Source organism: Rana temporaria, chromosome 1 (assembly GCF_905171775.1).
Source record: "Rana temporaria chromosome 1, aRanTem1.1, whole genome shotgun sequence".
Lineage (NCBI taxonomy): Eukaryota > Metazoa > Chordata > Amphibia > Anura > Ranidae > Rana > Rana temporaria.
The window spans coordinates 255,281,987-255,304,423 of NC_053489.1; the positions used below are offsets into that span (position 1 = coordinate 255,281,987).

Below are 22,437 nucleotides of genomic sequence, written 5' to 3' on the forward strand. Positions count from 1 at the left end.
CCTTGATCCCAAGGATGTGGAGGCAAAGCTAAACCATGACCAACACCGAAAAAACTGAGGTACTCCTCCTATGGGAGGGGGTTATATAGGGAGGGGCACTTCCTGTTTGAGATTGCCAGTGTCCATCACCTGAAGGTACTCCATATAACCCACATAGTAATGAATATGCCGCTCTGTGTCCCGTGATGTACGAGAAAGAAAGGGGGTCCAACCTGGTACTAGCAAGGTGTGCCTAACAAAGTGGCCAGTGAGTGTATGTCACAGAAGTGCTGTTGCAATATATAAGCTTGTTTATCTTATATTTTCACTTAGTGCGCCTTCAAATACATTTTAGTCTTTTTCTAATGCCGCGTACACATGATCATTTTACGGCATGAAAAAAAACGTTGTTTTTAAAAAATTTAATTTTAAATGATCGTGTGTGGGCTTCACATAATTTTTCAGGCTCTGAAAAACGACAAAAAAAAAAAAATTCGAACATGCTGCATTTTTTAACGTCGTTTTAAACAATGTTGTTTTTCGGGTTGTAAAAAATTATCGTGTGTGGGCTAAAACGATGTTAAAAGCCCACGCATGTTTAGAAGCAAGTTATGAGACGGGAGCGCTCATTCGGGTAAAACTACCGTTCATAATGGCGTAAGCACATTCATAACGCTGTAACAGACAGAAAAGCGCAATTCGTCTTTTACTAACACTAAATCAACTAAAGCAGCCCAAAGGCGAATGGAATTTCCCCTTTATAGTACCGTCGTACGTGTTGTACGTCACCGCGCTTTGCTAGATCATTTAAAAACGATGGTGTGTGGGCAATGTCGTTTTAATGATGAAGTTGGAAAAACTTAGTTTTTTGGACATGCTAAATAACAAAGTTTTTTTTTTCATGCTGAAAAAAATTATCGTGTGTACGCGGCATAACATTCCGCTAACATAATTTCCAATCACTGGAATGCATGTCAGAGCCAAATAAGAAGTAGGGAAAGCAGTTCTTAGTACATCAACAGAGACTCATGGTTGATGCTGGCATGATTATATGTTTTTAAATGTGAGTGCACACTGTGGATGTTAAAGTGGGAGTTCACCCAAAAAAAAATGTTTTAACATTACATTCAGCCAAGTTGTCAGAATGACATTAGGCTGATTTTTTATTTCACTGCCGTACATACCGTATTTTTACCGCCGCTTCCGGGTATGTAATCTGCGGGACTGGGCGTTCCTAATTGATTGACATCCTTCTGACCGGTGCATACAGCGCGTCACGAGTTGCCAAAAGAAGCCGAACGTCGGTGCGCAGGCGCCGTATAGAGCCTACTCACAGTCCGGCTTCTTTCGGCAACTCGTGATGCGCTGTATGCGCCGGTCGGAAGGATGTCAATCAATTAGGAACGCCCAGTCCCGCAGATTACATACCCGAAAGCGGCGGTGAAAATACGGTATGTACGGCAATGAAATAAAAAAAAAAACAGCCTAATGTCTTTCTGACAACTCGGCTGAATGTAATGTTAAAACATTTTTTTGGGTGAACCCCCGCTTTAAGTATATTTTAATAAAGAGTACTGTATTATGGCTTTTTCTTGTTGTTTATCTCTTGAAACAGTGGAGATGGAGTTGAAAAAAAAAATGGTCTTTAAGCCTAGGTTCACACTGCTGCGAATTCAAAATCGCGGTAAAATGCACGATTTTACCGCGATTTCGCGGCTGCGATTTTGCCCGCAATTTAATGTAAATCGCGGCCCGAAATCGCAAAAAGTAGTACAGGAACTACTTTTTGAAATCGCAGATGCGGCGTCGCACTGATTAGGACAGTGCCATTGCCGACAATTGCGGCCGATTTGAGATGCGATTTGACATGTCAAATCGCATCTCAAATCGTTCCAAATCGTACCCAGTGTGAAGCAGGGCTCAAGTAGAGGATTGTGGAAAGCCACCTGGTAACAATAATAATTTTGGGAGCACTTTGTGTGGATGAGGAGAAGGTGTTCCGTACATTCTGTAATTATCAGTTGGGAGCACAAGAATGTTATAATTTCATTTTGGGTGTATTTTGTTGGTGAAGATTGCACTCTTTACCCTCTTCTTAATCAGTGCTTCCAGGATAGACCAAATGGATTTTGACTGGCCAGCGTTGTAATGCATTACCAGACCTTTCCCATGAATGTGCCTTTAATAATAACTGTCTATACAGTTATAGACGATATAGATAGGACAATCCATTGAAAGAATACAGCTTTTGAACGTATACCTAAAGCGGTTGTATACCCCGCTTTTACATTTTTACCTACAGGTAAGCCTGGCTCACGCATGCGTTTGTAAATGCGTTCAGACAAAACTCCTGTTTTTAACGCATACCGTTAGACAGGTTAATTGGTTGTCTGCGAGCTGGTCGGTGGGTAGGCTTGGTTTTTTCATGGGGATTTTCCAGGCCTTTGTTGTTATCTGTTTCAGCCTTTCAATGCTGCATACTGCGATGGCCAGCTATAGATGAGGGCGGTGGACAAGTCTGTTTCACTTTGGTGTGTGCATTGGTCCAGCAGCACACCAACACCTTTGCAGCCATTGTGCTACATGCTGGGTGCTTGGTGTGCTCCTGTACCTTTAAGAAGGGGTGGGCTGCCCTTCAGTCCACCTGCCCTGATCTTTCCAACAGAAAGCATGTGCCTCCACTGTGGGGACACTCATTGTTTAGTGTTAGGACCACAGATTACAGGGTGCCTTGGCGCGGCTCTGTGGCTCACGTGTGCATGCAAATGCTTGCGGACAAAACCCCTGTTTTTAACTCATACTGTTAGACAGGTTAATTGGTTGTCTGCGAGCTGGTTGGTGGGTAGGCTTGTTTTTTTCCTGGGCATTCCCCAGGCCTTTGTTGTTACGCCTATAAGGCTTACCTGTAGGCAAAATGAATATCTTCTAAACCTGTACAGCAGCCCTCAAAATTACACTCGCCTGCTCGCAAAATGCGAGTACATTTTGAGGGCAGGCGAGTGTGGGCTGCCGTGACACCATCCCGACTATGAGAATATTTTTATTTTTATTTTTTTATCCAGCGCCGCCGCGTGTGTCTACATGCGACTCTTCCTTCTTCCTCAGATCCCCTACTGAGAGAGCGAGCGGCGAGCCTCAGCTCAGCCTGTGCCAGTCAAACTGCACTGTGTGATGATGTGACGTCAGTCACTCCACTACACAGTACTTTCAGTTTCAACCCCCTGGGCGGCGCGGCGCGGCTCAGCGGATCACCTGCGATGATTGCTGCCCTCCTCCTGTCTCCTCTCCAGACGGCGCGCGGCAGGCATATTCAGCGGAACAGGTGCGGGGGGGGGGGGGGGTTCCCAGAGACCGAGTCCACCGCCGGCCGGAGCCCACAAAGTGAGGTGAGGGGGGGAGGGGCGTGTATTCATTGTACTGCTTGTGTGAGTGGGACTGGGAGGACTCAGTCTCAGACAGTGTCTGGCGCCCCCCCTGTGCAAGTAGGTATGATAAGGAGGGGGTGTGCAAGGTACACAGCTATTTATAGATAATATACCCACCTGCACCCACCTGAACTCTGTTCCCACCTGCATTCTTCACCCACCTGCACTCTGTACCCACCTGAACCCTGCCCTCTGTACCCCCTGCACCCTGTACTCTGTACCCACCTGAACTCTGCACCTGGCACTCTGTACCCACCTGCACCCTGCACCTACCTGCACTCTGCACCCACCTGAATTCTGTGCCCACATGCACTCTGTACCCTGCACTCTGTACCCACCTGCACCTACCTTAACTCTGCCCTCTGTACCCCCCTGCACCCACTCTGCACCCTGCACCCCCCTGCACTCTGTACCCACCTGCACCCACCTGAACTCTGTGCCCACCTGCATTCTTCACCCTGCACCCACCTGCACTCTGTACCCACCTGCACCCACCTGAACCATGCCCTCTGTACCCCCCTGCACTCTGCACCTACCTGCACCCACTCTGCACTCTGTACCCACTCTGCACCCTGCATCCCCCTGCACTCTGTACCCACCTGAACTCTGTGCCCACCTGCATTATTCACCCTGCACCCACCTGCACTCTGTACCCTGCACTCTGTACCCACCTGCACCCACCTGAACCCTACCCTCTGTACCCCCTGCACCTACCTGCACTCTGCACCCACTCTGCACCCTGTACCCCCCTGCACTCTGTACCCACCTACACTCTGCCCACATGCATTCTTCACCCTGCACCCACCTGCACTCTGTACCCACCTGCACTCTGTACCCTGCACCCACCTGCACTCTGTACCCTGCACCCACTACCCACCTGCACCCTGTACCCTGCACCCACCACCTACCTGCACTCTGTACCAACCTGCACTCAACTGAACCCTGCCCTCTGTACCCCCCTGCAACCTGCACTCTGCACCCTTCACCTACCTGCACCTGGCACTCTGTACCCACCTGCACCTACCTGCACTCTGTACCCACCTGCACTCTGTACCCTGCACCCACCTGAACTCTGCACTCTGTATGTACCACCCTCATGGTATTTAATGACCCTTTAGGACCCTCCCACACCCAGTTGCTGTGGCACGCTCAACCCCCCCCCCCCCACCCCCCTACTTTGGAGGAAGGTGTGGTGCGAGTTTGAGTTCCTGCACCTTTTCCCTGAGAAGGGCGTGTCTAGGGTGGGATTAGGGGGTGGGGCATGGTAGGGGTTGGGCGGAGCAACTAGTGGCGAGTACGCCTTGAGGCCTGGCTAGTAGCTCAGGACTTGAAATTTTGAGCCCTGCTGTACAGTATAGGAGATATTCACCTTGCATGTGGCCGCTGAGGTCACGGATTCTGCGGGAAAATCAGAGCTTCTTGCCAGAAAGAGTGACGTCATCGCGGCTCCAGCCACTTACAGCGCCGGAGCAGCGAACCCGGAAGAAATGCAGAGGGAACATGTCAGCTCCCTCAGAGGTGACCGGGAGGTGATGCCGGCGCTTCGTTCTAAGGTAAGCATACTAGCCCATTATGCCTTTGCCAGAAAAAAGGTGTTTTACTATCCAAAGTTAAAACAACAAAAGCAGAGGATTAAATAGATGGAAAGTTGATAAATGTACATGCTACAACGCTTACCTGCTAATACCCAGAGCAGTTGTTAGTTGATCCAAGCCAGACTTGTTTTGCCATAGCTGTGGAGAAAAAGAAACTTCTCAGTACCTACCCCAAGCCTTTTAAAGTACAACTATGGCCTTCCATTAACCACTTGCTTACTGGGCACATACAGAATACAGGCTCCCTTAGAGCCCTTTCACACTGAGCCAGACCAGGCTTTAGCCGTAAAGCGCCGCTAGTTTTAGCGGAGCTTTTCGCCCGCTAGCGGGGCACATTTAACCCCCGCTTACACCCAAGAAAGGGTCAAATGCACCGCAGCCGAATCGCTTTTCAGGCGCTTCGGCAGCACTACCCATTAATTTTCGATTAATATACACCACTCCTCCACCGCCCCATAGACACTGCTTTCTAACTTCCTGTAAGCGCACCGCTCCAGTGTGAAAGCACTCGGGCTCTCACACTGGGGCTGCAGGGGAGGCATTTTTCAGGCGCTATTTTTAGGCCAAAAGAGCCTGAAAAACACCCCAGTGTAAAAGGGGTCTTAATCTTAGAATTTGCGATTACCGAAATCAATATAACAGAGGGGTGGGTAACACAGAAACAATGCCAACAGGCCCATATATCTAAGGATCATAAGCCAGAAACTTGCTCCCAGTTGAGGGGTGGTCTATCATCCAAGGCAGTGTTTCTCAACTCCAATCCTCAAGGCGCCCCAACAGGTCAGGTTTTCAGGCTTTCCATTATTTTGCACAGGTGATTTGATCAGTTTTACTGCCTTAGTAATTACCACAGCTCTTTCATCTGAGGGAAATCCTGAAAACATGACCTGTTGAGGCGCCTTGAGGACTGGAGTTGAGAAACATTGATCCAAGGACACTAACAAAATCATGAGTACTGCAGGGAATGGGAGGGGTTATATGGGCTGTCCCACAATTCTGTTTGCCAGTGTTCAATTACCTAAAAGTTTATGATTAAGACCCCTTTCACACTTTTGCATTCTGAAAGTTGCAAGACTTTGGCGAGACTTGAGGCAATATCTGTGTAATCTTAAAGTCTATGGACCTCAAGTCACATTAAAGTCGGACCAAAGTAGTACAGGGAATACTTTGAAGTCACACAGATATGAATGGTACCCATTGGAAATCGTGGGGTACGACTTGTGACATTACACCTCAACTCTGAGCTGCAAATCTTTCCAAATGACTCCACCAAATCAAAAAAGGTCTAGATCAGAAATATGAAATTGTTTATATGGTCCTATGTGCGCAACATACTTTTCAAATGGAATACGCCTTGTCTATCTTTAATGTACCATTATCTGCAAGGTCTTATAGTGAAAAAGGATAATAGCATGCAGTTCAGCAATAGTAACTACTTTTACCACCATCTTATCCAGGGCTCAAGTCCTGCGGGAACACGTGGGAACGGAGTTCCTGCACTTTTTTCACAGCAGGAACGCGGTTCCCTTTGCAGGACTAGAGCAGCCGACCGACCTGAGCAAATCTTTCACTAAGCGGCGATGCCCAGCTCGAGTCACTGTCAGGGGCAGGTGAACCTTAGTAATCCTTTATGTTACTGGCCGCTTCCTGTATATGGATTTATCTGGTAGTGTGCGGGTATTCCGTCACTTCCTCGATGCTGCAATGTCTCCTGGGAGCTTTTGTCATTGTTCCCAGGAGACAATGCGGAGGTCTGCCGCAAGTTATCGCGGGATTTAGAAAGAACTTGCTTAAAAAAAAAACATGCACTTGTAATTATACATATGAGCGTATAATTTTTTTTTTTGGTGGGGGAGTGGATCTTGGGTGGGAGTTCCCACACATTTTTCCCCAGGACTTGACCCCTGATCTTATCACTATACATGAGGGGTAGGCAACCAGTAGCCCTCTAGCTGTTGTGGAACTACATTTCCCATGAGGCATTGCAAGGCTGGTAGTTACAATTACTCCCAGAGGCATGATTGGAATTGTAGTTCTGCAGCTGGAGGTCCCCAGGTTGCCTACCCCTGCTATACATTATTCATGCTTATTACAAGATGCTGCCAGTCATAGTTATATAATTAAGCATCAAAGTTAGAAAGTTATTTTGGGCAGAAAAGTTAATATTATGCAGTAGAGTCCTTTAGAATAATCATGCTGTATATGAAACCCGTACAATCAAACAGGATCCCCATTATTGCTTCAAACCCCTTTAATATAGAGACTTACAGCTGAGCTGAATTTGGTGCGAATGAGCCCCGGTGCAAGGCAGTTCACTCGGATGTTTAGAGGTGTCAACTCTGGTGCAAGAGCTTTGGTAAGGCCAAGCAGTGCAGTCTTACTGACGCTGTATGGGCCCAGAGCCTAAAAGAACATAAACAAAAACATAAGAACAGAATAATGAATAGCAATACAGCAACACCCAAAAAATAATGCTAATAATAATGATTTACTTACAGGAAATGGTGTAAATCCAGCCACAGAAGCAACAATCACAATACTGCCACCTCTGTGGAAAGAGAAGAAAAGTTACTGTAGAAAGATACACAGAATCCTTTAGCTATAGTTTGTAAAGCCTGTTACACACGGGGTGAATCCCGTATGTACAGCAGCCTGTCCGCTGAATCCGGACGAACATTATGATTCTTTCGAACAGGCATGCTGGAAAAACAGCTGCCGATCAGCATTCCCAGCCTAATCGCAAGTAAAACCGGCTGGCTGGTTGTACCAAAGTTGATCAGCCTGCTCATTAACGGTTCAAAATCTTGCCGGTTTCTGCTGAACCAGCTGAAATTCAGCCTTACTTTAGGTGAACAATGTTTGGTATAATAAGTAGAAGATAAGTAGTCTTTTTCCAGGAAAAGGACAAGAAGTCCCTGTACCGCTGCTGAAACACAGTGCTGTATACTGTACTTAGCTGAGGCTACATACAGTTTATACAGCGCTGACAGTCACTGCATTGATTAGTAAACGAAATAGATTGTTTGCATTTGTTTACAGTTGTAGTATTTCTGAAATAAGGTCTTAAAAGGGGAACTAAAGCCCTGCTATCAAAAAACTGTGTGCAGACAGGCTCTATATTGCAGAAGAATACATGCCAAATTGGCCTGGCATTTACCTAGAACACTGAAGAGAAAAAACTAACCTGAAACCCAAACACCTGGAATTGCCTGCTATGCAATACCAGCAGAAGTCAATTATTTTTTAGACATGTTTGTCAAAAGGTACGTAGACGACACCAACGTTCTCTATCGCGCGAGTTCAATGCTTCCACGCATGTGTCGAATCAATTCGACGCATGCGCAGGATTTCGGTCCGCTGGTTAGACGTACTAACCAGCGGACATGTCCGACGGACAGCTTTCCAGCGGACATGTTTCTTAGCATGCTAAGAAACATTTGTCCGCTGGAAACCTGTCCGCTAGGCCGGAAAATTGTCCGGTCGGCCCTACACACGACCGAACATGTCCGCGGAAACTGGTCCGGCGGACCAGTTTCAACGGACATGTTCGGTCGTGTGTACGAGGCCTCAAAAAGAAAATTGTAACCATAGATTAACTTGGAGTAGCCATAACGGCCCATTACACACTTAGGTTCGGCTTCCTTTGACATGTAACACAAAAGCCATGCTTTACTCCTTCTCGAAATGCCACTTTGAGTCATAACAAAAGTAATACATTAAAGAAAATATGAAAGCATGAACATTTAAATGGAGAAAATCACATTAAAAAGTTTGAGGCAAATATTGAAAAAGCAACTCAAAGTGAGAACTACAAGCTGTCTGCCATGGTGGCAGACGGGACTTGTAGTTTATTCATTCACAGAACTCTGTGATTGAAAGACGTGTTGGTGGAGCCCCGCACAGCTGCGCCGTTTTTAAATTGTGACAGCAGGGGTGGGGTATGGATCCCCTGCCCGCTATCACAATGGGGGATCAGGGGGTGTGGGGCTGCTGCATTAGTAACATGTTATATGTTACACCCTGAATATGGGTGCAACACGTTACCAAAGGTGAACTTAGCCTTTAAAAGGTTTCCAAAGTGGGTATTTTATCAAAGAGATTTGGAAAACATTGTAATGCCCTTCATAATTATTTGCTGCTAAGAAAACAATAACCCAGTGAACACAGTCTTCCCCGAGTCTTACCCTCTTTCCTGCATTTTGGGCACCACAAGCTTCACCAGAAGGAATGCAGCTTTAACATTTATATCTAAAATCTGAGAAGAAAAGGAGTGTGAATTGCGTAACATAACAAGTATAGCAAAAATCATTTTGAAATTAAAGCAAATTAGGTGTTTTATAATTAAGTTGTGGATTTCTGTTGAATATACTTTCTTCCTTCTGTGAATGTAAGTCATAGAGAAAACTCCAAAATGTACTTGTTTTGATATATTCAGCGAAAAGAATAGGGAATAAAAATGACCCCACACTCCAAGACATATTTTGGGCCTTGGTCAGCTTGGTGTACCTAAAGGGGAGATGGGCAAGGGCCATCTAATGACTGTTTAGAGGACAGAAGAGACTTCCTTTTGCTGCCATAATCTTGCCAGATAGCATGGTCATAAAAACTGGCACTGTTGGTTCTGCTATTATCCACTTAAGCCCCGGACCTTTAGGCAGCTAAATGCCCAGGCCAGGTTTTGCGATTCGGCACTGCGTCGCTTTAACAGACAATTGAGCGGTCGTGCGACGTGGCTCCCAAACAAAATTGGCGTCCTTTTTTCCCCACAAATAGAGCTTTCTTTTGGTGGTATTTGATCACCTCTGCAGTTTTTATTTTTTGCGCTATAAACAAAAATAGAGCGACAATTTTGAAAAAAAATCAATATTTTTTGCTATAATAAATATCCCCCAAAAACATATATAAAAAATTAGTTTTGCTCAGTTTAGGCCGATACGTATTCTTCTACCTATTTTTGGTAAAAAAAAAAATCGCAATAGGCGTTTATCGATTGGTTTGCGCAAAATTTATAGCGTTTACAAAATAGGGGTTAGTTTTATTGCATTTTTATTAATTTTTTTTTTTTTACTACTAATGGCGGTGATCAGCGATTATTTTCGTGACTGCGACATTATGGCGGACACTTCGGACAATTTTGACACATTTTTGGGACCACTGTCATTTTCACAGCAAAAAATGCATTTAAATTGCATTGTTTATTGTGAAAATGACAGTTGCAGTTTGGGTGTTAACCACAGGGGGCGCTGTAGGAGTTAGTGTTCACTTAGTGTGTGTTTACAACTGTAGGGGGGTGTGGCTGTAGGACTGACGTCATCGATCGAGTCTCCCTATATAAGGGATCACTCGATCGATGCAGCGCCACAGTGAAGCACGGGGAAGCCGTGTTTACATACGGCTCTCCCCGTTCTTCAGCTCCGGGGAGCGATCGCGACGGAGCGGCTGTAAACGAATAGCCGCGCCATCGTCCCGGATCGCTCCCCGCAGGAATCCGACCGCCGCATGTAGCGGGGGGGGGTCCCAATCAGACCACCCAACCGCTAGAAGGCAAGGACGTACCTGTACGCCCATTTGCCTGTACGTGCCATTCTGTGGACGTACATATACATGCGGCGGTCGGGAAGTGGTTAAAGACATTTCCTATAAATATGTAACTTTAAATATTGGGCAGTCTCTCTTGGTCCCTTGTCCAGCTCTTGATTATATTTATTGGCAGACATTTTTTTTTTTATAAAGGAAATCATGGTACACGTGTGTCAAAGGGAGAAGGAGCTACCTATGGTTAAGATGCAGAGAATAAAAACTGAAAGAGGAGGCAGATGAGGGTGTTAATATACTTCTCCTTTATGTAATGCAGTTGGAATCCAGCTATCGAGTGTTACTCCAGTGGATTTTTGGAGAACAACAGACCACTAGTGCCAATTTAGTGAAACACTGCCAAGTCTGGTATCAACAGCAGGCAATTAGAGTACATTTTGTACTGGTTATTGAATAAGTCTATAGATGTAAAAATATGCAAGGTGCTTTATGAAATGTAAGAACAGATTCTTCTGGACAGCCGCACTCCAAATAAAAATTGCGTTCATTGTAAAATCCAAAACCACACTACAGATCACAGCACACTGGTCGAGCTGACGCGTTTCACGCTGTACTTGTGTTTAATCATAGCTATGACATTTACAATAAAGGCAATTTTTATTTGGAGTGCGGCTGTCTTTTGTTTTGCCTTATACATGCATTGCCTGCACCCGTGGTTCTGGGAGAAGTGATTACTTTGAAGACACTCACACCTGTTGCTTTATGAAATGTGTGGCTTTAGTTAGTGTCTTACCTTTTCCCAAACCTCATCAGTAGAGTCCAACATATTTCCAAAAAAGGGGTTAACTGCAGCATTAGAAACAAGAATATCAACCCCTCCAAACTTCTCGACAGCCTAGAAAATAAACAATGTCATCAACACAGGGCTGCCTTTAGCAAGCATTTCAGAAATAATAATAAAAAAAAAAGTCCAGTAGAAAATAATAACATTGTGTTTGATGTTTTCAGGCCACCTTGTGAAAGTTTATTTTTGTAGATTTTATTACGTTTTCAAACAGTCATGTATTAAATGTGCATTTGTAAAACAGAAATAATAGCAAAGGATTCTCAGTGCACTATGGGTTATCTGCCTGCTTAAAGGCTCAGCTTGTCTAATTAAAACTTCATTCCAAAAAGGCATGAGACACTGCTGATGAGTAAGGATGAGCTCCGGCGTGTTCGCACAGTCCATGTGCAGAGCCCGCCAGGAAGTCAGCAACGCGCTGTGCTAATCACAGGCAGGGAGACATTTCCCGATGCGTTGCTGCAGAGATCGGGAAATGTCTCCCTGCCTGTGATTAGCGCAGCGCGGTGCCGACTTCCTGGCGGACTCTGCACATGGACTGTGCGAACACGCCAAGCTCATCCTTACTGATGAGTCATTCACTTTGGTCTGTAAACTTAAAGTGTATTTTACCCCAACATTTCATATTCCTATTATGTGTCTGTTGTACCATATATGTATACGAAAAAGAGAAAAAAGGTATTTATATAGATGGGCTGTTTTGCAAGGTAACGGTTCACATACGCTTGCGATATACAGAATCGCAAAAAGAAGAGTAAAGAGAAAGCTGAAAACAAATTGGCCTGGTTTGGTTACTTGTGCCCCACAAATAGGCCAATATTTTGCATGCACACCGTTACATCACTCCCAAGATCGCATCAAACAAGGCCTGCAGGCTGAATCCGGCTTGCCAGGCCATTTCAAGTACCTCTAAACCCTGCACTCTGTACACTTTGCACCCCTGAACTCTGCACATAGTGCATCCCTGAACTCTGCACATAACACACTCCTCCCACTGTTGATGCAACTTGGCCAAACCCATTCGATGTGGTTCGGCAGGGCTGGGTAAATGTATATAGTCTTTCACATACAACCGGCCCTTTGAGGGCAACCATAATGCTCATGCGGCACTCAATGAAATTGAGCTTGACACTACTGCTCTAGATTGTCATCTTACTGCATAGTTCTCTGCCTGTTCTCTGAACTGAACTGTTGAGTGCTAAAGAAAACATAAAGCTCTTACCGTATTCACTAGTCTTTCTCTGTCCTCACTCCGACCTACATGACAGACTGTTCCTTCAACATCTAGTCCTTGTTCTTTAAGTTCTCTCACAGCTTTATCAACATTTTCCTGCTTCCGGCTGCTAATCAGAACTCGTGCTCCATCCTGAGCAAGCTTCCGAGCAATAGCCAAACCGATCCTGAGTTGGAGGAGGCACTTCATGTCATTTGGTATGATATCTCAAGGCTTTTCATAAAGAACATATTACACTTCAACACAGGAATGATGATTAGAACACAAATATATTTATTAGGCCACTAATGAAAGTTTAAAAAAAAATAAGCATACACCTCAGAATTTAGCTGTACAAGAAAATCAGCCATCAACTGGATGTTGCATGATGCTTAGAATATTGTTCCTAAGATGGACTATTAGTTCAAGTAGGGGACAATCATAGGAGTCACATAATTAATATTATGAGGGGTCTTTAAAAAGTTTCCGCACTGTTATATTTTCGTTGGAGAAAGTGAGAGGAGCAGTAATTGGTCGTGTCTGAGAGTGTCATGTGACTAGTCTATCTGCCAAGCTGGCTAACCTTGAAGTTTAGTATAAGAGTTGTCACGTTGTGGTAAAGAGTTATTTTATATGTATTTAAATAATAATGGCAGTTGAACTCCTACGATGTCAAGGCTCAACTCTGTGCTGTCATCAACTGGGAATATGGTCGATTTTCTCCAATTTACTATAAAATCAAATTATGTTCCAAATTCTTTGATTAAATCCAGAAATACATTTAGGGAACACTCAAGGTTAGTCAAATATATTAGCATATAGCCAGAGTGACACTTGATTCTCAGAAGAGCCAATAACAAGTCTCTGAAATACTGGAGTCTTCCTGATCAGCTCTGCAAGTGGCAAAATGTCTGAAAACATGACCTGTTGGGGCACCTTGAGGACTGGAGTTAAGAAACACTGAGATAGATAAAAGGGAAAGAAAGGAGAACAAAGAGAAAGGGATACATCCTAAAATGTACTATAAGGGGTTTTAATATTGTACGAGTGGAAGGGACTCAGGGAGCACTAAATGTCCGTGGGTTAGGGGCACAAATGACTTGTCTTGCCTTGGGTGCTGACAACCCACGCTACGAAAATAATTTTACCGTTAGGGGTCCCCACAACTTGGGAAATTTTATCAAGGGGTCACGGCACTAGAAGGTTGAGAACCACTGCTTTATGCCTATGTAATGTTTGGACAGCTCTGGGTCTAGGAGAGTCATGTAAACTCTGAAGTGTGTTGATATTTTTGTTGTTGCTCCACCAGGTATAAAAACCTGTGTGGTCTGAGTTAAGAGTAGGGATTACTGCATTTAATCTGTGGACTCATATTCTAGCTAAGATTTTTGTGTTGGAGTTAAAGGGGTTGTAAAGGTACATGTTTTTTCACTTTAATGCATTCTATGCATTAAAGTGAAAAAACATCTCAGCATTAGTGCCCCCCGAGCCCCCGTTTACTTACCTGACCTTTCGAAAATCCCCCGCTGTGAACGCGCAGGCTTCTCGGCTCATTCATTAGTTGACTGAAAGCAGCGCAGCCATTGGCTCGCGCTGCTGTTAATCATATCCAATGACGCAACGTGCCGGGGGGCAGGGCCGAGTGATACAGTGAGCGGCTATAGACAGCCGCCGAGGGATCCCAGAAGACCAGGTTCGGGGCCACTCTGTGCAAAACGAGTATAACATGTTTGTTATTTAAAAAAAAAAAAAAAAAAAAATTCTCTTTAGTGATCCTTTAATATGTGATTGGTACTGTCCCGTAAGATTCACATTGGTACGATTTGACATGCGATTTGACATGTCAAAGCGGCTGCATTTGCCAGCAATTGTATCGTCCTAATTGGTGTGGCGCTGCACCGATTTCAAAAAGTAGTTTCTGTACTACTTTTTGCGATTTCGGGCTGCGATTTACATTGAGATCTGTGCAAAAACCTGCACAGATGTATCTGAAATCGTGGTCGAAATAGGGACTGCCAGCGGGAGTGAAATTGCGAGTTCAGCTGAACGCACACGGCTCAATTCCCGCAGCCCAGTGTGAACCTGGGCTCAAGGATCTTTGAGATTTGCATATTAAGATTAGGGTTTTGCGCACCTAAGGTGGGAACATACTCATTTTATACACATGTTCAAAAAGATTACTGTAATTAGATGGAAGGATAAATTGGTGTTTAGAAGTATCGTACCATTCCACAGAATATCCATCAAAGACCAGGATTTTATGCTGTAGAAATGGGGATACAATCAGCATACAAGTCCCACATATTTCTGTGATATTACTTGTGATTAGGTAACGTCATCATGGGTTATGACCTCTGCGATCCAGCCAATGATCAGTCTCGTGTGGTGTAGAGAAGAATAATTTTTTTCCCCAGGTCAACAATTCTTACTTTAGCTGGGTAGAGCATGTTATAGGCTGTATCCAGTTCTGGGAGCCTTTTCTTGATTGTAGAAAAAGCAGCTCTATGTTTTTGAGTGTTAGCCTAGAAACCAGGGTAGCTAGCGATGGCATTTCCATCATCACATAAATTCTGCATTTTATTGGCTTTAAAATTGTGACCTCAACGTCAGCCATGGACAGTATTAATATTTGGAGTTGTGGGGTGTAATTGGGGGGGCTCTGCAGCTGTCCATCATTTTCCATCTAGTGCAGAGGCCGTGAATTTTAATAAAATCCCAACCACGGCACTACCTGCATGGAGTTTGCATGTTCTCAATGTGCCTGTCTGGGTTTCCTTCGGGTACTCCGGTTTTCTCCCACACTCCAAACACATATTGGTAGGTTAATTGGCACATGCTTAAACTGGGACTGATGTGAATGTACAATATATATGTAAAGTGCTGCATAAATTGACGGTGCTATATAAGTACCTGTAATAAATAATCATAAAAATAATCTTTTGCAGCCCTGAGCTTGTTTTAACCCCTTTATTGCCCGAATGTAAAACATATGTCACTTATCACCTTAGAGATAGAACAACTATGACATATGTAAGACACCTTTGGCAGTCAACAGCTTAATAGCGGGTATTTACAACAGGCTGTCTTACCAGGTATAGTTCCCTGAATCTAAAGCCTTATTAACTAATCACAGCATTTTTCTATTTTAGACATTATCTTTGGTAAAAACACGGCATACAATGGCATATAAGCACTTAAATGTCCAATTTAAATGTCTTTCATTAAAATTCAGATTTAAGCTTTCTATCATGAAGGAAGCATATTGTTTTTCACTGAAAATAGAAAATCTGCAAAGAATGGTAAAGCCAAGCCAATCATAGTATGTTCATGATATGTAGGAGTTTTCCAGCAGTGGACTTCTAATTAGTTTATTTACAGGAAAACCAAACACAAGTAGAAATTTCATCCATAACTATAAGACCTGTTCATATGCTTTCCCTTGCCAACACGCTCTATGAGTGCCAAAGTGCAGGGAAAGTAATAAAGGGTTAGGACTTCTGCTTGGTTTCCATTGGTGAATGTGACTCATGTGACTCTAATGGGGGGGGGGGGGGTTAAGTCTTATTTTTTTATCCCTGTGAAAACAGGAAATTAAAAAAGAACACAGGTCAGGGCAAAATGAAGCAATAGAAGATAACAAAGTTGACAGAATTTCTATCCCTTCCACACTCCAACATAATAAATGTGTCTGTTACCGAGTACCTATTGGAAAACTTTTCCCTTGCTTTCTGTCTCAGTGGGGATACGGGAAAAACGTTGGGGCTGGAGTAGGGCCTCAGGTCTTGTATTATATAGATTTAAGTGGTAGACAGTGAGCAAATGACAAACAGAAATGCACAAGAACAATAAAGACAAAGAAAAATCAACAATAAAGAAAAGGGTCACACACGGGATCTGAATTACCCATCTGTTGATGCCGTTACTAGCGCCACTTTGCCTTGAAGTTTTGGAGGGGTCTGCACCCCCCTTACACTCTGCATTATGAAGGATCCTCCAGCACGAGGTGATATGGACAGCAAGCGGTGTAAGGACAGGCGAAGCATTGAGCAGAAAAGTGGACTCTGCACCTGACACATGAACACAAAAAGAAGAGAGAAGAATGGGATGAAAGTTCAAAGCATGACTCTATGCACACAAGTATTTGTCTCATTAAAGATAAGAACTAGGGTCCATGCACACTAGGCTTAAAATAACGCCAGCCCCCTTGGCAGAATAAAACGCTCATATAGAGCCTTTTTGTACAGGTGTTTAGGAGCGTCAAAGCCCCAAACTAGAAGGGTTTTTTCCTGCCTCTAAACGTCCTAATGTGAATGGGCACATAGGATTACACCGAGCTGCTTCTACAGGCAAAACGCTAAAACGCCTCTAAAAGCAGCGTTTAAGCCCAGTGTGCATTGATTCTCAAAGTGATAATAAAGTCTAATTTTTTTCATTTAAAAATAACAAACATGTTATACTTACCTGCTCTGTGTAGTGGTTTTGCACAGAGCAAACCAAATCCTCCTCTTCTTGGGTCCCCCATCAGCGCTCCTGACCCGAGCTAAGCCACTGCTTTGTGTGTCCATTCAGACACAGAGCTGTGGTTTGGCCCCACCCCTTCTCTCCCCTCACTGACTTTGATTGACAGCAGCAGGTGCCAATGGCGCCACACTGCTGTCTCAGCCAATGAGGAGGTAGAGTCCCGCCCGGGCAGACGAGACGCTCCTGCAATATCGCTGAATTGAGATGGGCAAAGGTAAGTATTAGGAGGGCTGCTGCACACAGAAGTTTTTTTTTATCTTAATGCATTCTATGCATTAGGGCAAAAAGCCTTCTGTGTGCAACAGCGCCCCCAGCCCCCCATCTCTGTCCAGCGATGTCCACGAGTCCCTCGGCTGACCGGACTCTCACTCCTGATTGGCTGAGACACATTGGCTCCCGCTGATGTCAAAGTCAGTCAATCGGGGGGGGTCTGAACCACAGCTCTGTGTCTGAATGGACACACGGGTGCCCCCACTGCAAGCTGCTTGCTGTGGGGGCACTCAACAGGAGGGAGGGGCCAGGAGCAGCGAACAGGGACCCGAGAAGAGGAGGATCCAGCCCTGTGCAAATCTACTGTATACATATATGTGACGGACTCACCCGGGACAGAGGCTTTTGGAGGGGACTGAATGCTAGCCTCTTGCCTTGGGTTCATGGGCCCTGGAATTTGGGGGAACGGTGCACTTTGTGAGCTGTATACCTGGGGACCCTTGAGGTGGTGTTACTTTGGATTCTGGTCCATGTCCCCCCAAGACACACAGACTCTGGAAACCCTGTATATGTCATATTAGAAAGAGTGACTGATTCATACTGTTGGGACATATACTATAAGGCATGGGTGTCCAAACTTTTTTCAAAGAGGGCCAGATTTGATGAAGTGAACATGGGTGAGGGCCGACCATTTTGCCTGACATTCTTTGAACCATTAAAATTGGGTCTAAGTGTGTTAGTTCGAGTACTAATACACTGCCTAACACAAATTCTCTTGCCTTTGTGGCTGTGCGTGGTGAAGAGATGAGCGTGGGCGTGTTATTTGGATATACCGTATTTATCGGCGTATAACACACACCTTCGCTTTAGGAGGGAAGTTTCAGTGAAAACATTTTTAAATAAAAAGCTGTGAAACAAAATAAGGGTCATTGCCCATCAATGCAGCCTAATCAGTGCCCATCTGCAGCCTCTCCATTGCCATGAATGCAGCCTCTCCATTGCCATGAATGCAGCCTGATCGATGTCCATCTGCAGCCTCGGAGGGAGGGGGAGGGGGGCGGGATGAGCACCAACAGATTACATACAGGAGAATCTCCTGTTTACACAGCAGCCTCTTTAATCCAATTTCTCCCGCCTCCTATGATAGACAGAGGAGTCGTCCAATGGCAGCCCAGGAGACGGGACTTCCTATTACAGATGTCGCTGAGTAAACAGGAGATTCTCCTGTATGTAATTTAACAGCACTCATTCCCCCTCTCCCTGTCCCCTCCGAGACAGCGCTGATAAATACAGTATATATCCAAATTACCAGGGGGGCCACATTAAACTGGAACAGGGGCCGCAATTGGCCCCCGGGCCGGACTTTGGACATGCCTGCTGTAAGGAGATGCTAATGTCATCACTTCCAGCCACCTGTCTGTCTGTTGTCTTCTATAATGTAGTATAACTTCTAAGGCCCTGTACTCAGTCCAAACCGATGAAAACGGACTGAAGTTCAGTTTCATCGGTTCACGATGAAGTAGACTGATGGTCTGATGTGCCTACACACCATCAGTTCAAGAACCGATCGAGTCCAACGCGGTGACGTAAAACACAACGGCGTGCTAAAAAAAATGAAGTTTAATGCTTCCAAGCATGCGTCGACTTGATTCTGAGCATGCCCGGGTTTGGAACCGATGCTTTTGCGTACTAACCATCGGTTTTGCCCTATCGGTCAGGCGTCCATCGGTCCAATTTTAAAGCAAGTTCTTTGTTTCTGGACTGAAGGACTACAGACCAATGGGGCATACACTGGGTCGGTTTGGACCGATGAAACTGAACTTCAGTTTGTTTTCATCGGTTTGGACTGATCGTGTGTACAGGGCCTAAGAGTCTTTCATCCATTGTTGTCTGTGCTAATTGACCCTGCAATTGTATGAAGGAGTTCTGTGTTCATATGTATGATAATGTGTATTGTAGTTACGGAGTCACAACGGCTGCTTTATGGGATTAGTTAATTAGCTCATGTTAATTTATGTTTCTGTGTATTGCTAGAGTAATATGAGCAGGATGTAGGAACCTCCTCTTTTACAGTATTTAAGACTTGTATTCTGGTTCTAATAAACAGTCCATGTTCAGCAGACAAACAAGTATCGTCTCGTTTTATGCTTGTGAGCAGTTGGAATATCTGATATCTATATCCAGACTGGAAGGAAGTGGTATATGACGAAAGCACTTAAGCGGAGTGTGGGACGTTTCGTTACAATATATATATATATATATTTTAAGAAAAAAAAAAAAAAAAAAAACCTAGATCAAGGTTTGATCTAGGTCAGTGCCAGGGTTAGTGTTTGGGTCAAAGGTCAGGGTAAGTATATTTTGGGCAGGATTTATATTTTTAAATTAGTATCAAATTAGTGTCAGTGTATTTAAGGTAGGACAAAAAAAAGAAGCAAAATGCGCATTATTGATTCTGGGCTGTACTACGGATACAGACAACAAATAGTGTACATATGTGGTTTTGCTACGATCGTCAGGGGCAGAAGAATTTATTTTGGGTTGTTCTTTGGTGGAAGTTTATGGTAGTAGCTACTAAATTTTAATAATATATATATATATATATATATATATATATATATATATATATATATATATATATTTCACTATTTTGGGCCAGTTTTCCTTTGATAATAATAATACAAAATAAATAAAAAAATCAGCAGCTGCAGGCATCATTCAGATATCTTATTTTTCTGCCTGCGATTCCCTGCACCGTAAAAACAAACATAGTGGCAGGTCAGCCGCTTGATTGTTTTTACAGGCGGCGGGAGGGGACATCGCCCCGCCGCCCTCCGATGCTTCTACCGGCTTGCCCGTGCAATCTGCGAGCTGGAGAATGAATTGGCTGGTGGCAAAAGTTTACCATAGAGAATACCGCGGACCAGATGGTCCCCGACAGTCTCTATGATTGCGCGATATTATGACGTCACGTCATGCCTCGGCAGATGTAAGCACTGACTTTTTTTAATCGCTTTTTTTTTTATCTCAGTCTTTCCAGGCTAGAGGAGAGATGTGGGGTCTTATAGACTCCACATCTCTCTGTAAAGAGGACCTGTCATGCCCTATTCCCATTACAAGGGATGTTTACATTCCTTTTAATAGGAATAAAAACATGTAAAGGGAAAGTGTAAAAAATAAAGACAATTTTAATATAAAGCGCCCCCATCCCTGTGTGCTTGCATGCAGAAGCGAACGCATATCTACGCCGTGCCCTTATATGTACACGATGTTTAAACCACACATGTGAGGTATTGCTGCGAACATTCGACTCGAGTGAGAGCAATAATTCAAGCTCAAGACCTCCTCAGTAACTCTAAACACGTAACCTGTAAACATTTCGAAAGCATCGCCTATGGAAATTTTTAGGTACACAAGTGTGCATAATTTTAAAGCGTGACATGTTAGGTATCTATTTACTCAGCATAACTTCACCTTTCACACTACACAAAATAATTGGGCCAACTTTAGTGTTTTATTTTTTTTACTTCATGAAACTGTTTTTATTTTTTGTTTTTTTAAAAACACACTTTAGAAAATTGCTGCATAAATACAGTGTGACATAACTGCCATTTTATTCCCCTAGGGTCTCTGCTAAAAATAAAAAAAAATAATCATGTATAATGTTTGGGGGTTCTACGTAATAAATTATGATTTTTACATGGAAGAGAGGTGTGCCAGAATGGAATTGATTGTTTTATCCTTAGGCGTGAAGGGGTTAACCAGGTCCCTCCTGCAAAACTAGGTCATATAGATGGTTTGGGGTCAGAGGTGAGTACCCCACCCCATGCAGTATGCACCCTCTAGTGCCAACGCTCCCTGATCCCTTTGTTTACTTGTACCCTCCAAGGAAAGTGTCTGGTATGGAAGGGACACATTTGCACAGCTCTATGTAGTGATCAGAGCAGTGGCAAGGTGCAGGGATGGTAACTAGGTATAGGCCATGGAGTGTGACCTTTGTACAGCAGGGGGTGGCTTGGAGGATTTATTTTATTACAAGAGAAACGAGATTTTATCCATTACCAATCTGATCAGCATGTGACTGTATCACACAGCCTTCTATGAATGACAACCCACAGCCTGCCATCACAAGTCTATAGACTGTAGTCAGCCCAGTGCAGGAAGAAGTGTGATTGCACCTCCACCCAGGATAACATAATCTGTCATTAGTACACAGGCTCCTTCCGGGCCAAGCCTGCTAGCACTATTAGTTTACATCATCTGTAGACACATAACCTGAACACTGCGGAAGCATGCTAGCTCCCAGTGACTGTAATAACACACCTTATGATGGAGAAAAGCTCTGCACTACGACCTCAGGCTGCCTCTGACTGTCAGTCTCTCTTCCCCCTGTGCGGGGGATAGACAGACGACGCTTGTTCAGCCAATTCTGCCAACTATGTCGCCCTCTGGTGTCTGTTGCAGAGCACTACATCACAGACAAAGAGGGAAGGCCTACTCACAGGCACACACTGTTCTGAGGCTTTCAATGTTAACAAACAAAGCTCCCATTTGTTCTGAGCCCTTGCAGCCCCTTGTTGCTTCCTCACTGCCTGTTTTAACCATAACCACTGTGCTACTACAGCCCACACGCAGGACACTTGCAGTGCAGCTTCATATATATGAAGGGTTACTAAACCCAGGACCCTGCATTCACTATATCTGGTCTCCCACAGTACACAGAACATGGAAATGCAGTTATTTTAGTAAATATAAACTACTAAATAACTTTTCTCATCAGTATATAGCAGTCTTGTGACTTCTATCAGTGTCTGTTTAAAGCGGAGGTCCACACAAAAATGGAACCTCCGCTTTTCGGAATCCTCCCCCTCCGGTGTCACATTTGGCACCTTTCAGGGGTAGGGGGGTGCAGATACCTGTCTAAGACAGGTATTTGCACCCACTTCTGGGCATAGACTCCCGCTGTCTTCTGGGAAACACACAGGTCCCAAAAGACAGCAGGGACCAGTTAGGACGTGCAGCGCGACTCGCACATGCGCAGAACCCGGGAAGTGAAGCCACAACGCTTCACTTCTTGATCCCCTCATCGAGGATGGCGACGGCAGCATCTGAGGAACG

At 44.4% G+C, this 22,437-nt stretch overlaps 1 protein-coding gene across 2 annotated transcripts in view; it reads right to left on the minus strand.

Annotated features, from left to right (window-relative positions):
- LOC120941112 (dehydrogenase/reductase SDR family member 4-like) overlaps positions 1-21,748 on the minus strand; it is a 38,872-nt gene extending 17,124 nt beyond the window's left edge. The window contains exons 1-8 of one of the 2 annotated variants that reach the window (XM_040354384.1): positions 21,643-21,748; positions 16,495-16,658; positions 12,601-12,778; positions 11,328-11,429; positions 9,184-9,254; positions 7,496-7,547; positions 7,268-7,402; positions 5,082-5,137 (exon numbers count right to left, since the gene is read on the minus strand). In XM_040354384.1, coding sequence (XP_040210318.1) covers positions 5,082-5,137; positions 7,268-7,402; positions 7,496-7,547; positions 9,184-9,254; positions 11,328-11,429; positions 12,601-12,778; positions 16,495-16,634 — 734 coding nt within the window. In that variant the 5' untranslated portion in view covers positions 16,635-16,658; positions 21,643-21,748. The remainder of the gene's footprint in view (positions 1-5,081; positions 5,138-7,267; positions 7,403-7,495; positions 7,548-9,183; positions 9,255-11,327; positions 11,430-12,600; positions 12,779-16,494; positions 16,659-21,642) is intronic. The other variant, XM_040354392.1, reaches the window with a different exon arrangement.
- Between the last annotated feature and the right edge of the window lie 689 nt (positions 21,749-22,437).